At 39.5% G+C, this 17,399-nt stretch overlaps 1 protein-coding gene across 1 annotated transcript; it reads left to right on the top strand.

The window, feature by feature from the left end:
- Positions 1-5,755: 5,755 nt before the first annotated feature.
- Positions 5,756-8,538, top strand: LOC309797389 (centrosomal protein of 78 kDa-like; the record flags this gene model as incomplete). The annotated part of the gene is made up of 3 exons (XM_082645953.1): positions 5,756-5,844; positions 6,881-7,023; positions 7,977-8,538. The coding sequence occupies 3 exons, from the start codon at positions 5,756-5,758 to the stop codon at positions 8,522-8,524; spliced, it is 780 nt and encodes a 259-aa protein (XP_082502079.1). The 3' UTR covers positions 8,525-8,538.
- Positions 8,539-17,399: the final 8,861 nt, after the last annotated feature.

Here is a 17,399-nt window from a genome sequence, read left to right as displayed (position 1 = left end):
TGCGATGCTGACAAGTATCAATACTTTCAGATTCGAGTAGTGCTTATGTAAGTATTCTCTTTTTATTTGTCACATTGACAGTTTTGTTCTGTGCACTTCTCAGTACACATATCGTATTTTACAATTAAAAACTGCGTAAAGAATCGGTCGCTTCTTGAGTGCTGGATGTGGGAGTGGGATGAGACCGTTTCATTTTAAGCCCTTCACTACTGTTTGCATCCGCATGTTCATTCATTCAGCATTAATTGCACATATTCTATGTACCAAGCACTCTTCTAATTTTATATGTGTTTTAACTCATGTAATTCTCACAAGAGCTCTGTAATATGGGAGCTTATCTCCATCTTATAGATGAGGAAGTTGAGGCCTAGAGTTATAGAACTTGTCCAAGGTTATATAGCTAATGGGTAGTGCCAGGCCCATTTGCCTCAGAGAATCTGAATATTTACAATATAATCTAAAAGAGAAATTTAATTACTAATTATAAGCAAAAAAATTGCACATTAAAGAAGATGACAAGTTTTCATCTATCCAGTTAGAGAAAAACACACAGTCTGTCTTTCACACACGTACATCTTATATGTACGTGTGTGGCAGGGATTTTCCTTATTAAGCAATTATTTATTGACCGTCTACGTTGTGCTAGGCACAGGTGCTGGGGATAAACACTTAATAAAATACACCCCCTATCTTCAAATAACTTGCACTCTAAGTGAGGAAGTAAGCCAACAGTTATAGTAGAGGTTATATACCAAGTGATACATCGCTGATGGCAGTGTAAAATCTCAGAAATCTTTTGGAAAGAAGTCTGGAGATAGGTACCTCAGAGCCTTAAAAATGTTCATTTGCTTTGATCTCAAACTCATTTTTATGGATTTATTGTAAGAATGTTATTCTCAATATGGAAAAAAGCCTTCATGCATAAAAACGGTTATTTTGTCTGATAATATTGAAAAGTTGGAAAGAATTTAAATGTGTAAAATGGTTAACCAGTAAACCCACTCAGTGGAATATTTTGTAGCCCACACAAAAAAATCAAGGTTATGAATCCCCTTATTATATGAGAAATGATTGATTTCAATGTTAAATGGAGAAAAGTTGAACATAAAATTTGATATCCAATATGATGGGAGCTTTGTCCCAGAAAAATCACCCTAGCCGGTGTACAGAAGGGAGGAAGGGAGAGCAGACGGCAGGAAGGAAAATTCTTCCAAAGCCTTATCATTAGTCTTACTTAAGTAATAGAATATCAAGCAATTTTACTTTCTAACTTTTTTGGTTCCATATTTCCATGTAAGGGACATGAATTCTGAATACTTTGTAGGAGGAGGGTACACTTTTTCACAAAAATTTAACACTGTGTTCTAATTCCCTCCATTAGAGGGAGAAACTGTTTCATGTAATTGCACTTTGATGTGCTATTTAGAACCAGTCAGGAATTTTAGTCTACTTTCCTCTGACCGTGCTGAGGGTTTTTGTTTTTTTGTTTATTTGTTTAGAATTTCTTTGAAATCAGTTTTAGAAGATTGATTAAACCATTATATTAAAAGTAGAGGAATTTTGCAATTTTTCCCCCTTTTCCCCATTGAAAACTTGACTGGCTTTAGTAATGAAACATTAAAGAATTTGAAGTTCTTAGACTCTCAATTTTTTAAACATGTTCTGAATATAAAAATATATGTTCATTGAGCAAATGTTTGAAAACAATGAACAACTTCTTGAAGGAAATAAAAGCCACCTCTGCATGTACACACACCTAATCTGCTCTTTTGTCTTAAAAAAGTATCCGAAATATTTTGCCATGTCACTAACTACTCTTCTACATCAGAGAATTTGATTAAGCTTATGCATCATCTCCCAGGAAAAACGCACAGATATATTTTGAATGTAGCACTCCTGAAGCCCATTCATGAACTCTGGTTGAGACCTCTTGTCATTCTTAGTGGCTTCATAGCGCATTCCTTCAGACGATGAGCTGTTTTTATTTAAACCAGTCCCAATTCGGAGGCTCTTAGCTTTCTTCTAGGGTTTGGTTATAAACAATCTTATGACATCATGTTGGTAGATAAATCTTTGCCCACATCTTTGATTTCCTTAGGGTAAACTCCTGATGTAGGATTGTTGTTAGGTACCAAAAGCTACTCTCCAGAAAGTGACACCAGCTCCTCTCCCAATGATGGCAGGTAATAGAGTTCCTCATTCTTTAAGTGATTGTTCAAAGCAGTTAACATGTATAAATATACCTTACTGTTTTCATAAGTATAGGTATTATGATTGTTTATCACTGCATAAGAAACCACCCCAAAACAGTGGCTTAAAACAATGGCAATCATTTATTTTGTTCACGAACCTGGAGGTTGACTAGAATATTAATTCTTTTACTACACTCTTACTGACTGAAAACAATACCTATTTGACTAGCTCAGAGTTCTGTAGGTCAGAAGTCCAGGCACAGCGTGACTGGGCTTCCTGCTCAGATACACACGGGAACATGTGGGTTCCCTCCTGAGAGTGTTAAAGCACGTGAAATTTAAGTGTAAGATATTGAGCCCCAAACGTTGGATGTTCACCATAGTTTGTGTGGGCCACAGAGCTGAAATCAAGATGTCAGTCTGGCTGTGTTAGCGTCCAGAGGCTCTGGGAAAGAATGCCTACAGGCTTCTTCGGCTTGTTGGCATAATTCAGATTCTGCAGTTGCAGGACAGAGGTCCCCATTTCCTTGCTGGCTGTCAGTCGGGGGAGAGTTTCAGCTCCTAGAGGCCTCTCGCTTGCCTTCCCTGCCGCAGCATTGGACTTCTTCAGAGCCAGCAATGGAGAGTCTCCCTCTTGTCCCTTTTGTACTTCAATTCAGGAAGAGTTCAGGTCCTTTTCATGGGGTGCCTGAGTAGGCCACATCCACCTAAAATAATCTCCCTATCTTAAAAGATCAACTGATTTTGAACCTTAATTCCATGTGCAAAATCCCTTCACTACAGCACCTACATTTAGAGTTTGATTGGATAAGTGGAAGGTTTGTGTACTTCAGTAAGTGGTAATCTTGGGGGCTCTGTCAGAATTCTGCCTATTGCAAGCAGTGTCCCCACTTCAAGGACCGAAGTGTCTTCGTTCCTAAAACTCCTAAGATAGTTTATCAGTGTTCGTTTTATTTCAGTGACCTTGGTGAAGGGAAGACTACCACCTCCGTGAGCAGGAATGGCAGCCAGCTTCCTGAGTCCACCGTGTGGCTCTGCTACTTCGTGGTGTGACCTTGGCTGTGCTGCTCTGCTTACTCGACTTCTCTGCCTCTGTGTCCCTCATCTGTAAAATAACATGGAGTTAGTGATCGTTCTTTCCTCGTAGGGTTTTTTGTTTTATAAATTTATTTTTGGCTGCATTGGGTCTTCGTTGCTGCTCGCGGGCTTTCTCCAGTTGCGTCGAGCGGGGGGCTACTCTTCGTTGCGGTGCGGTGGCTTCTCTTATTGCGGAGCACAGGCTCTAGGCGCGCAGGCTTCAGTAGTTGTGGCACGTGGGTTCTAGAGCGTAGGCTCAGTAGTCGTGACGCACAGGCTTAGTTGCTCTGCGGCATGTGGGTTCTTCCTGGACTAGGGCTCGAACCCGTGTCCCCTGCACTGGCAGGCAGATTCTTAACCACTGTGCCAGTAGGGAAGCCCCCTCTTAGGGTTTTGATGATTCGATTATTTAATACCCAGGGAACTCCAGGAACAGTGCTTGACTGTAAATTGCTTTAAAAGTGATTACTTTTTTAAAACATGCTTTTGAATCTGCAATTATGCAATTCAGGTATGCTAAGCAGGTTCGTTAATAGGACTTCCTGCTATAAAGAGACCCACAAATAAAAATAGAATTTTTCTTTCTTGGTCGTAACTTCTTATTTCTGACTTACTATGTTATATGCATATGCCTTTTATGGTGGGCTGCCACAGATTTATGTTGGAAAGAGTGGAATTTAAATAAATCTTTGCCAATTTGATAGATTTTGATCATTCATTTCACTGGCATGGTGTGATATTACCAGTAGCAGACTAAAACCTGAGTTCGCTTCTGGCTCTGCCCCTAAACCCTGATGAGACCAATAGCTGGAAAGGCTTTTGGATATTATACTATGAATTACTTATAATATTGACTGTTTGCTTAGGAAACCCTGGAGGAGTGCCTAAAGCAGTTAAAGGAGGAAAGAGTAATAAGACTGAAGGCTGATAGACGAGTCAGTGAGGTAAACACGTTTCATCTGCTTTTGAGAGTGTTTTGGTTTTATTTTGATTTGATTTTAAGCCATATGCACATATTTTGTAAGCTTTAAAACTGTAATATGTTGCAAATTGGTTGTATCATATGGACTTTTGCATTTACTGGTATTTAGTGATCATATGATCTATATTCCAGAAAGCATGTTTTTAAAGATGTGAAAATCTGGTTTTGTGTATATGTGTGTGTGTGTGTGCTTTTATATGACATTAGCTTATTTCCTGTTCATGATTCTTTGATTCAAGAAGGCACTTTCTGTGCATATATTGTATATACAGTAACATAAAAGACATGATGAGACTCTCCTGGCAGTGAATTAGGAAAGTGAATCATTTAAATAAATTTAAGATATCAGAAAACTTCTAAGAATGCAATGAAAGATAAAAATATATACTATGAGAATTACATTAGGTAATGTGCATGAAAGCAGGGCATAATCTAAAAAGTTCTATCTAAATATAATTTATCACAGGGTGAGTGTAGGGAGGAATTTTTGAAAGTGCATCCATTGGATTGGCAGACACTCACTCAATAAATGTTGAGCACCTGCTCATGTAAGGCGAAAGGGGCATCATGAACATTAACGGCCTTTCTGAGAAATACGAGAGCTGAGCTTACAGGGGGTTTTAAGTGCATAGATGATGAGCGGAAGGGGAGGAGTGCACGGGGTGAATATTTTCCAGAAGCCAAAGAAAACAGTGGTGATCCGACAGTTAATAAATTGGGTTGGGTACAGTTTAGGACTTTTAAACGTAAGCATTAGATATTTTGCTCACTAAAGTTAATTCTTAACATTCAGCAGAGTTGTAATATGTTTTGTTCAAATCAGATTCTATAATTCACTTTCTAATTTAAGGGAAACTTAAAGCAGGTAATTTTCTAATGTGGAATGAGGCTCCATTATGAATTGAACCAGTTAGAAATGTGATCTTTTGTGAAAGATCATTAATAAAACGGTAACTGGTTTATTTATATACCACCTAAGTGTTATATAGGAAACTTTGTTGGGTGCCTGTGGGTTTTGGTTATTATGTGATATGGTCTCTGTCTTTACTGGCGGAGGGTTACATTAATTATAAATTAATTACATTTTGAGTGTTTTAGTTTTGTTCCTTGAAACTAGGCAAGACTACTTTTTGTTTGTTTGTTTTTTGTTTTTTGGGGGGTTTTTTTGCGGTATGTGAGCCTCTCACTGTTGTGGCCTCTCCCGTTGCGGAGCACAGGCTCCGGACGCACAGGCTCAGCGGCCATGGCTCACGGGCCCAGCCGCTACGCAGCATGTGGGATCTTCCCGGACCGGGGCATGAACCCGTGTCCCCTGCATCGGCAGGCGGACTCGCAACCACTGCGCCACCAGGGAAGCCCAAGGCAAGACTACTTTTGATGACAATGAGAAAAAATCATGTCAGACGTTTTCAGTCTTCTTGTATAGCTGGAACATGAAAATGCCCAGTTAAGAAACACAACTTTCTCTTTGTCTGAAGCCCTTCATGCCCACTCATTGACAAGCATGATCCTGGATGATGAAGGTGTTTTGGGCAGCACTGAGAATTCTTTTCAGAAGTTCCATGCTTTCCTGGTTCTCCTTAAAGATGCTGGGTTAGTTCATTTCTCTTCATGGCATTCTTCTCTTTGCGACTATAATGGTAGTTTGCTGAGGAACTGGAGCAATTTTCATCACTTACGTGGCTATATTTAGCCAAATTTAGTGTTATTATAGGTAATATAGTTGACGTTTTAAAATGAGGAATTAAATTTTTTAAGAAATGCAAATAGGGAAGCCTGCTTTGGTAGAGTGGGGAGCCCATTATAAAAGAGTAACCTGTAGACAGAGTAATTAGTAGGTATAGTTGTTTTGTAAAGAGTAAATTAAAGGCAGTTTTCATTGAAAATATGCGGGAATGCATAAGAATTTTCCTGTCTTTCACTTATTTTGCTTGTTTGATAAGTTTGAATTAAAGTTATCTTTGCCTTAGACATAAAAATGATTATTAATCTGCAGGGGAGATATAGGTCAGTGGTTCTCAGCCGGGAGCAATTTTGCTGAAAGAGGGAAGTGGAGATTGATCGTTGATGGAGCGGTGTTCTGTCAGTGAATGAATTGGTGTTGGTGTTGGGAAGGAAGGAACGCACACATTCTTGGAAACTGGAGGAAAGGTGGTGAAGAAGTGTGGGAATGGAGGTGTGACAGGCAGTGCACAGCGTGCGTGGTACATATTGAAGCTGCTAGTGAGACAGTGGGATGTCTCCTAGAGGATGAAGCTGGAAAGGGCTGAGGATTTGGGGGAGAGAGAGGCTTGTAGTCTGGAGTAGGATGTTGGCTTTTAAGATTTTAGAAGTAGGGCTTCCCTGGTGGCGGAGTGGTTGAGAGTCCGCCTGCTGATGCAGGGGATACGGGTTCGTGCCCCGGTCTGGGAGGATCCCGCATGGCGCGGAGCGGCTGGGCCCGTGAGCCATGGCCGCTGAGCCTGTGCTCCGCAACGGGAGAGGCCACAGGAGTGAGAGGCCCGCGTACCGCAAAAAAAAAAAAAAAAGATTTTAGAAGTATTTCATGATTGTAGGTCTGGGGAAATCTAAACTGCTCTTCTGTGATTATAATAACCTTTGTCTTTTCTCCTTTCCTCCTCTCGTCTAGGCTTGGGCAGTTGGCCACAATTGCTGGTATAGATCAGTCAGATTTTCATTTACTAGGTCGTCCCCAGATGAATTCTACTGTTAGTAGTCCACCTAAAGAAGAAAAGAAGGCACTTGAAGAAGGAAAATCAGAATCAAAACAGGGTGCCCCATAACAAATGCAAAATCTCCAAGTAAATGGACAGAACAGCACTTAATGATTCTAAGAGTGATTAGCAAAAAGGAAATGACCAAGTCAGGGAGAAAACAATAATGATCAGTCTCTAATAGTTCACATGCTCGGGAGCTAGAAGACTCTGGAATCCTTCCCAAATCTGAGATTAGTAAATGTGTGCCCATTTCATGATACTGTACTTTTGTAAATAAGGAGCCTGGAAGTTCTTTAGAAAATTTATGAGTTAAAGCAAACTATCCTTAATGAAGAAAGAAGACATTAGAGAAAATATTCCAGATTTTAAATTGTATAAGTGTCTATTCTGTTCATATTTTATCTAGGTTTCTATTTGTATGCAGTCAGCTTACAATGAAGGAACACTAATGAAGGTACACATACTGATATAATTTTTAAAATAAGTAATCCAGACATAGCTAATAGGTAACATATTAGAGTGAATCACCTGGTTATGGGAATGGGAGGGGAAAACCTGTCAGCTTTTCCTCTAGCCTTACTTGGAGCCCCCATCAACCAATCTCAGAGTGGCCTTGGGAACTGACAGCTTGAGAACACAGTCTGGTCACAAACTGTATACGGTTTACATGTGCCTGGAGGATAGAAAAGAAATTAATTATCTTACAGAATAGGGTTTTATTTTTAGTGAGGGAAAGGAAATGGGTAATAACTACCCCAATCACCAAAGTCTGAAAACGTAGCGGACATAGCCTTGGATATAGCTAGGTTAAGCTGAGAATCACTTGGCAAGATATAATTACAAAAAAAACTGGCTCTGAAATCTTCTGATTAATCAATTGACTGTGTTAATAATAAGATTACAGAGTAACATTGAAGTTTTGAACTCTACTTTTTAATGGTTGGCTTTGTTCATCACTGAATTTTTGTCTTGTCTTTTGTCTTCCCGTCCACTTTCCGAAAATTACAGGTGATGGTAGGATTCCTTTGCCTCTCAACTCCTTCCGTGTCCCAGCGTCTACTCAGGAGCCCTTAGAAACTTCCAAAGACAACCTGGGGGTCCCAGTCACAGAGCAGCGGCAGGAGTCTTTTGAAGATTTCATTGCTAGAACATGTTCTCCTTCAGCAGACGTCATTTCTGGAACTGGAAGTCAAAGAAAAGAAGAGGAATTATCTAGAAATAGCAGGTCTTCTTCAGAGAAAATGAGCAAAGCAGGTGAATATACCAAAAAATACTCTGCTAAGAAACAACCTGGGAAGGACCTGCATTCCTGCTCTGACTCACCTGTAAAGCAGAAAAGCAAAGGAATTGGGCAAAATAATTCTTTGGTTAATAAACCAATTAAAAGTGAGTCTTTGAAAAAACACATTTCTGTTAAGAAAGAGAGTAGAATAGTGCCTGTTTCATCAAAGACAACTAAAAGTAAACTCAGTCTACTAGAACAGTCAGAAAGTGATACTCTTGGATCTGATTGTGAATTTCAAGAAAGCATCCATACTCTATCACGCCCAACATAGGTCTAAATCTTTTAAAATTATGTTTTTGCCTTCAACTTTTAATAAATTACTTATGTTTTTATTATAGCATATGGTGTTTTCAGTTACTTGACTGGAAGCCATTAGAGAAAGATTTTTTTATCTATACTTTTTTATTATAATGAAAGTTTTGGTGTACTTTTCCTTGTAACACTTTGCACCATTCATTCAGCTAGTGTTTACTGAGGGCTTCATATGTACAGTACTTTTCTGGGTGCTGTTGCTTTCAGCAGTGAACAAACTAAAGCCTTTACTCTCCTGGAACTAGCACTCTGTGGTGGGAGAAAATATAAACAACAAAGCAGGCTAAGGGTTAAAAAGAGATGGGAATAATAAATGGAATAGTTTTACCATTTGGTTAAACATCAAACTGTTATAAATCACACGGCCAGAAGCCATTGACATATTTTAATTCATAATAACCAGAGAGCCTCAAACATTTACCAAGGCACTTAACCGTGTTTATGGATTACAGCAACGCTCTGAGGTAGGGAACTCTTACCATCCCCATTTTATAGATGAACAGTCTGAGGAGACATTATGTGAGTTGCCCAGAATTACACAGCTATAAGTAAGTGGGAAGTTGCAATGTGACCCGAACCCATGCTCTTTTTTTTTTTTTTTAATGTATGGACTTTATTATCTTTCATTTGTTTCTGATTTATGTGAATTTTTTCTTTAAAGATTTTTTTCTGATGTCAACCATTTTTAAAGTGTTTATTGCATTTGTTACAGTATTGCTTCTCTTTTATATTTTGTTTTTTTGGCCTCAAGGCATGTGGGATCTTAGCTCCCCGACCAGGGATTGAACCCTCACCCCCTCCATTGGAAGGCAGAGTCTTAACCACTGGACCGCCAGGGAAGTTCCCCTTATGTGACTATTTTTCTGGCAATTTTTTTAAATTTTATTTTTTATTGACATACACTTGAATTACAGTGTTGTGTTAATTACTGCTGTACAGGAAAGTGACTCAGTTACACATTTATGTACATTCTTTTCCATATTCTTTTCCATTACGGTTTATCACAGGATATAGAATATAGTTCCCTGTGCTCTACAGTAGGACCTTTTTGGGTTTTTTTTTAAATACATGCACTTTTTAAAAATAAATGTATGTATGTATGTATGTATGTATTTTTGGCTGTGTTTGGCCTTTGTTGCTGCACGCGGGCTTCCTCTAGTTGAGGTGCACATGCTTCTCATTGTGGTGGCTTATCCTGTTGCAGAGCATGATCTCTAGGTGCCTGGACTTCAGTAGTTGTGACATCCTGCTTAGTTGCTCTCTGGCATGTGGGATCTTCCCGGACCAGGGCTTGAACCCATGTCCCCTGCATTGGCAGGCGTATTCTTAACCACTGCACCACCAGGGAAGTCCCATGTAGGAACTTTTTGTTTATCCATCCTGTATATACACCAGTTTGCATCTGCTAATCCCAAACTCCCAATCCAAACCTCTCCCACACCCTCCTCCTTGGCAACCGCCAGTCTATTCTCTATGTCCTTGGTTATGTTTCTGTTCACACATAGGCTGTAACCAGGCTCTTAATTACTTTGTTATCCTGTTTCCTTGTTAAGAAGGCTTTAAGGAAGGCACTGAGAGAGAAGCCAGTGACCACTGGAAGTGCAAAAACAGTGGGGCTGTCAGAAAGCACAGCTGTCTCCTTCCCCCATCGTGAGCAGAATTTTTAAATGGCAGAGTATGTAAGAGTATGTGATGACACGTCTCTGGATTAAATTATGTCTCCCTGGTAAAACATGTCCGGATAAGTCTTTAGTTCAATCAGAGTGAAAGGTGAGATCAGAGAAAAGCCGGAGTGTCAGATTTCCTGTAGAAGGTCCTGCCTGATTGTTACTAAGAGGGCTACCACAGTACTAGTTAGTTCATTAGTCATGGGTTGAGTGTTAGAGGAGTGAAACAATGAGCAAGATGTAGTGTTGGCCCTTTAGCAGTGGAGTGAGAGGGGAACACGCACAGCAGATGTCTCATCCTGCACGTGACATGCTGTGACGGGCATATTCAGGGCGTTTAGTCAGTGTTTGTGGAAGAAGAGGGGGAGCTGTGAGGCAAAGAAAAGTCATCGAAAGAGGCAGTCCCTAAGCTAAGTCTTAAAGGACTCGTGAGAAACTGGTGAGTCAGCCGGTGAAGGGCAAGGATACTCAAGGCAGAGTGGACAGCGGAAGTCCAGAGCCGTGAGTGTGCGAGGGGTGTGTTACAGAGCCACAGGCGCAGGCTCTGGAGGATCCGTGCAGTGTCCCCAGGCAGCGGCAAGTGCCCCTAAAGGAGGCAGCGAGGAGGAGGAGAGCAGGTCTTAACCATCCATGTGCGTGGAGCTGGTTTCCTCAGAAAATAGCTAAGAATGGAAAGGACAAGTTCAGGTGGCATTTTAGACCACTGACGTCAGTATGGGTGAGGAATCTGAAGAAGCCTGGGGATAATTATTCCCCACTCTTCTGAGGAGCAGTGCTTTATATTTTCAAGTGGGATTTTCACGCTGCCCCCTCCTCTCCTGTCCCTACTGAAAGGTTTATAGGCCGGCAGAAGGGAGAACCTGGCTTAAGGAAAGTTAACCAGGTTTATTTACTGTACAGATTCTCGGGGCTGCTGTAGGCTAATGTTCATTCTGGATCGTCACAGCAGGCGTATGGTACACAGCCATCCTCAAAGCTATTTGACCCTAGAGTCCTTTTTTAATAGAATGTCTAACAACTGGTTCCACCACACAGCAATTTCGTAACTTCTAGACCAGGTAATAGCAAGAAGAAAGGGGTCTGAAATAAGGTATAGATGAAGGGAGGAAATAAGTTCTAATTGTGTTTAGGAAATTACCAGCAAGACTTGACCTTGGGAAGTAAGGAAGAAGTAGGAGGCGGAGGCTCAACCCCCATCTGTGTGACTAAGGTTGGGTGGTGGTATCATTGAGTTTGGAAATAGGGGATAAAGAACTGAAGTGGGGAAAAGACTTTAGTTCTGGACATGTAGAATTTTAAAGCACCTGTAGAATTCAGAAGACAAACTGGTAGATAACTGGACATGCACGTGAAGACATGGAAAGATAAAAATTTGAATGTCCTCAGCACATATCAGCAGTCATTAAAATCATGAAAATGGATGAGATTTCAGAGAATTGTGAGTACTGACAACGTTTAAGTAATAAGCAGAGAAAGAACTCTGGGAAGGAGAGAGGTGATAGAGTTTCAAGAAGGAGGAAGTAGATGACAGTGTCATCCTTCAGAGAATGTGAGTGTCCATTGGATTTGGGCAGTTAGGTCCCCAGTGACCTTAGAGCAGTTCAGTGAAGTGGACAAAAAGCCAGATGGCAATAAACTGAGGGTGTAGGGCTGCCTGTGGGGGCCAGGTGGGGCTTGTGAGGACAGTGGGAATAGGCTACTCTCAAGGAGTTTGGATGAAAAGAGAAAATAATTAGCAAAAAATCTTTTAGAATGAGAAGGAAATATATTTTATATGTTGAGATGAAGGAACTGATAAAGGAGATCCTGAAGATGTAGATAATAATTTAGAGAATTGGGGAAACATGGACATATGAATAAGAAAAAAAACCTTGCACAGTATATAAAAATCACTTGTATCCTTCGAGCTGGATGGATACTGGTAAGTTTGGGAGGAAATAAAGGTAAGAAGAGATAGAAAAATAAGTTTATACTGATAGCCTCAGTTTTCTTTGACACAGATTTTTCAGAGACACATATAGACACATACATAATTACCGTTTGAAAATTCTTTCATAGTTACATGTTTTATTAATCACGTCTGAGAAAAGTCACTGATTTTCATTTTGTACAGCATTATCTTGTAAGGACAAGATACAGTGACAACTTCCATGCTTTTTGCATATCAGAGCTGACACTGAAAGTATCTGCATAATTGAATTTTCACTTCTTATTTGTAATAAGTTTATCCTTAGGAGGATACTTTCATAGTGTTTGATCACACATGAGTTTGGGCATTGCTATCACTCAATAATGTTAAGCATCTGTCAGGTTCTCTCCTATACTATATATTAATTTTTTGTCCGTTAGGCAAATATTTATTGGCGGCCTGTGGGAATAAGATACACCTAGGTCCTCTTTCCTTGGTATGTTCACAAAAGTCTCTGAAACTAAATTTCCAAGTCAGGCCATACTAAGGCCTGGCATAATGAGTTTTCATTGTTAACAGTTTTTTTGTGTTTGTGGGGGTTTTTTGTTTTTATTTTTTTGAAGCAAGGATAAGACACTGTCTTAACTCAGTAGTTGTCCATTCATTAATAAGTCAAAGAAGACATTGATGAAGCATGGTATTTTGAATATCCTTTCCATAGAATAGGTAATGGGCCATCCTGAAACTCTGGTGAGATGCTTATCATTTTCAGATTTTGGAGTGGCTGAGAAAACCCTATTACACCTTGAATTATCACTAGAAACATGAATTCGGCCAAATAAAAACAGTGCCCCTGCCTACTGAGGTTGTCAATTTCCATCTCAACAAAAGTGACCATTTCTCCTTTAGATTAAAATCAAGAAAATCCCCTCTGTCCAGGATGCAATAATGAGGTGCACGAAAGAGGAAAACTGAAGCTATTCCCTCTTTACACCTGAACAGTGAATTCATTCTGATATCAAATATTTGTTATGATTCTGTTATGACCAGGTGCTTTATTGTTTAGAGATCAAGTTACTGTTCATTCTTGGTAAGTAAGAAAAATCCACGTTTTAGGACTCTGAATAGTAACTTTATATATATTATATATATATATTAAAAATACATATGTATATTATATGTAATATATATTCCACCTATTCAACAAAATTGTAACTTTCATCATCTCTTACGAATGATGAACTGTATTCACTCTGGAAAGGGCTTAAAGTTAAAGTCCCCATATACTTTTTATATAAGACCGTGGCAACCAAATTCTCAACTGGGAGCAAACTTAGGTTTTGCTATGAAGGTTTATGCTTGCCTGGCCTTAGAGTGGTAGGCCAGGAACTCAAGTTTTTTTCCTCTAAGTTACTTTCATTGATGCCACCCTGAAAAAATTTGGAGGGAGTATTTTTGAAATAGCTTTATCTCAGTAACCCTTTAAAAATGCTTCAGGGTATGGGGAACATAGCTGTCAAAATGTTCAAGCAACTCTTGTTGATTTAAGTGTAATTGATCAGGAGCAATACAGGAAGGAGCTGGGTACAAAAGACAAAAGGCGTGAGGCTATTTCATGTATTGTTTTTGGCTTATTGTACAAAACAGAGAAAGTCTCATACACTCGCGCAGCCAAGGTCCCCTACTGTTCTCTTCTTTTAGTAGAAATAAAAGAGAGCTCGTTTCTCAATAGCAGCATTCTATCCTTAAGTGGGTACACAGTGATATTCTGATGGTCTCTGGAGCAGAGAATAATTCCGTGGCAGCTCTGACCTCCAGTCACCGGGTTCTCTGTAACTTAGTCTTTCATGGCCAAGGACTATAATCATTATTTCGATTTATATTTAGCATCTCAAAATTGAAAGGATTCCATGGACAACAAAACAGGAAGTGATTTCATGAAGTGTTTTAGTATGGATAAAACAATAAACTATAAAAATACAAATCATCAGTAAAGCTTTTTCTTTCCGGAGAACTATATTCAGAAATTAATGTAAGCCTCTAATGTGCGCATGTGTGTTTTTTCACCCATGATCATGTCTGTATGTGTGTGCATTCCACTGCTACAGGAGACATGCAAAATGATATCAGATTTGTACTGGTTTCTCCCAAGAACTGTGTGCTCGCAGGGTTCGTTCAGGAAGGCGAGTGCCCTATCATCACATCACAGTCATATCTCATCACCTTCGGCAGGAATAGTTGACACTTTAACCTCACATGCAGGCTTATTAAATTAGTATTACTCATCAGAACTTGCTTACTAATAAAACAAGCTGAATTAGCCACTGCAGAATCATATTTGGAAATTCAATGAAAATTTTACATTTTTAATAAAGGCCCAGAAATATTATTTCAGAGCAGGTGGTACAGAAAACTGTGGTCAAATTTGACATTCATTAATCATTGAAGTGTGGAACGTGACAGGTGAAAATTGATATTGATTTCTTTCCTCTAATATTTGGAAGAGTTCTAACAGGTAAATCAAATGAGATAACAAGACATATCAAGTCTCACTCATTTCTATGATCACATCCTCCCCATATATCAGTCCTTCGCCTGCCATGTTTTGAATAATTCAATGCCCATAGTCTTTCCAGTCCAGTGTATTATAAGACACACTCAAGCTGGGTTTCAATCATATTAGACTGAAAGCTGAACATTTTATGAAGGATTATTTAAAACCAAATGCGTCTTGAGCCCAACAGCCTTTGAAACCAAACAATCCTGGGAGTTCAGTTGGATTCAGAAAATTCAGTAATCGTATTTGATGTATGTTAACCGTATCAATATTAACAACCTTCTGCTGGATTTCAGCACTGATTTGAGAGCTGAGTTACTACTGGTCTTGTATTTTACCTAGTTGTGAAAGCACTGAGAGAGTTGTTCTTGGGTTGAATTTGACCTGACTCTGGGAATGCTCTCTGTTCTATCCATCTTGAAAAGCTTTATTCAAGTGCATTTCGCTGCCTTCCTTCTCTTCACTTGCACCCCTTGGGGAAACGAAAGATGCTCAAATATAGATGTTAACACTGCAGATGCTCTGCTTGGCAATGGTGTCTTTCAGCTTCCCAATAAAAAATTATATTGCTGACCACCCATTTGACTGAAAAGTGACTCATTTTACTGACAGATATCTGGATTGAGATGCCAAAAGAAATAGGTCATTTCAAATTTCCTTTTTAAGTCATAGCTTTGTGTTGCAACACTCCTTGTTCAAAACTTAGATCATGAAGGTTCCTTCCTGTGACCTGCACATAATGAAAATGTTCTTCAATAGGTTATGTAAAAAGCAAGCAGAGGGGCTTCCCTGGTGGCACAGTGGTTGGGAGTCCGCCTGCCGATGCAGGGGACACGGGTTCGTGCCCTGGTCCGGGAGGATCCCACATGCCGCGGAGCGGCTGGGCCCGTGGGCCATGGCCGCTGGGCCTGCGCGTCCAGAGCCTGTGCTCCGCAACGGGAGAGGCCGCAGCAGTGAGAGGCCCGCGTACCACAACAACAACCACAAAAAATAATTTAAAAAAGAAAGCAAGCAGAATATTCCTAATTATCAATCTTTCTCTTGAGTCATATCGTTCTTGTAATTTCAAGGAAGAGAAACTCAAATGTAAAGTGTTACAATAGCCAAGCATGCCAGCACTATTATCTGACCATTCAGCAATTTTCTCTGCCAAGTCACTCTGAACCTTAGACTACTGAGGATGTCTTCTTAATTAATTTTTAAGGTTCTCCTCTTTTGAGTTAAAAAATGGTCACAATTTTATAAGGAAAATTAAAGAAAAATACCAAATAGAACACCTGAGATGTTTCCATTAGGCATTTTATATATATATATATATATATATATATATATATATATACATAAATTTAATAGATATACATATATAAATGCACTGGGATAAATCTCTATCTTCTGTGTCAGTCGGACATAGGTCCATTTTCTTAGGGATAGGGAACTCCTTTCACAATGGAAGTGAGGAAATTGGCTGGACCATCCTTCTTGAAAATAATTCTGTGAAGCTGCCATTCCTTCTAGCAATCTACTACTCCAACAGTGTGTAGTTCATCAAATTCAGGTCTTCTGAAGCCAGGCTAGAAATACAAAGTGAGGTGGACGACTAAGGTAACTGACCAAAAAGGAGGAAAGGAAGAGGAGCAAAACAATTTCCCAATTTCATTCTTTCCCATATTCTCTGTGCTTGACGAGGGAAAAAATATTCGGGTCTGAGTGCCTCTCATTCTTAGCCATCGTTAGTTCAAAGTCTGAGAAAAAAAAAAAAAAGGTAAAAACGAAAATATGGAGTCCAGAATTCCGTTAGCTCTCTTGCATGCAATATCACAACTTAAAAGGCCTTCCAAAATGGAGGGATAAACTTTTAAAAATATAGCCCAATCTTTTCAATCTAAACAAGTAAACACTAAAAATATATTTTAGAAATCCAGCAAACACACTAACCACAGTCAAAGCAAAGGAAGGCTTATGGCTTACCAAATGACAGTGGCTGTCTACAAGAGAGAGAAAGAGAATAGTCCAAAATTCTATCTGACCTGGCAGAGCTAGGAGGGTGCCCTGGTTAGGGTCTTTCATATACAGTTATTCAAGCTCAGAGTTGATCATCTGTCAGGGATGCTACAGTAGGGAGAGTTTTGCCGTAACTGTGAGACTCAGCAAGATCACTTCCAACTCTAAAACCTACAACTTTAATCACCAACACCAGCCATCATTAAGAGCGACCTCAAATAACTCCAAAGCTGTTCATCTACTCACATATTCTTTACACAGTCAACAGACCTCGAGTGATTACTACATGCCAGACACAGTTCTAAGACCCAGAATAAGGGATAAGAAAGGTAACAACCTCTGTCACTGTGGGGCTTGAGTTCTTTGGGAAGAAGTTCATCTAAATACAAAGAGACACCAAAGATAATATTTGGTTTGATTATTATTCTGTGAAAGAAGTAAGGTAATCTGTTAAATTGGGACTGAGTTAGGCTAGTAGGACAATCAAGGAAAAATATCTTTAAGAGATCAGTGCCAAAGAATAGAAAGGAATCAGTTATGGAAAATTTTTCTGGAAATAATATTTCCAAAACATGGGAACAGTGAATACAAAGTCCCTGAGGCAAGATGAAGCTTAACTACAAGGAACAAAAAGAAGCTAAAAGGTTAGGTCAGGAGATAACCACACAAATTTACACCAGCTGGTCCCTAACTTCAAGTC

This window comes from Mesoplodon mirus, assembly GCF_964341445.2.
Source record: "Mesoplodon mirus genome assembly, contig: HAP1_SCAFFOLD_477, whole genome shotgun sequence".
NCBI classification, from domain to species: Eukaryota; Metazoa; Chordata; class Mammalia; order Artiodactyla; family Ziphiidae; genus Mesoplodon; species Mesoplodon mirus.
The sequence above is the reverse complement of the archived record's forward strand: the minus strand, read 5'-3'. Positions and strand labels throughout refer to the sequence as shown.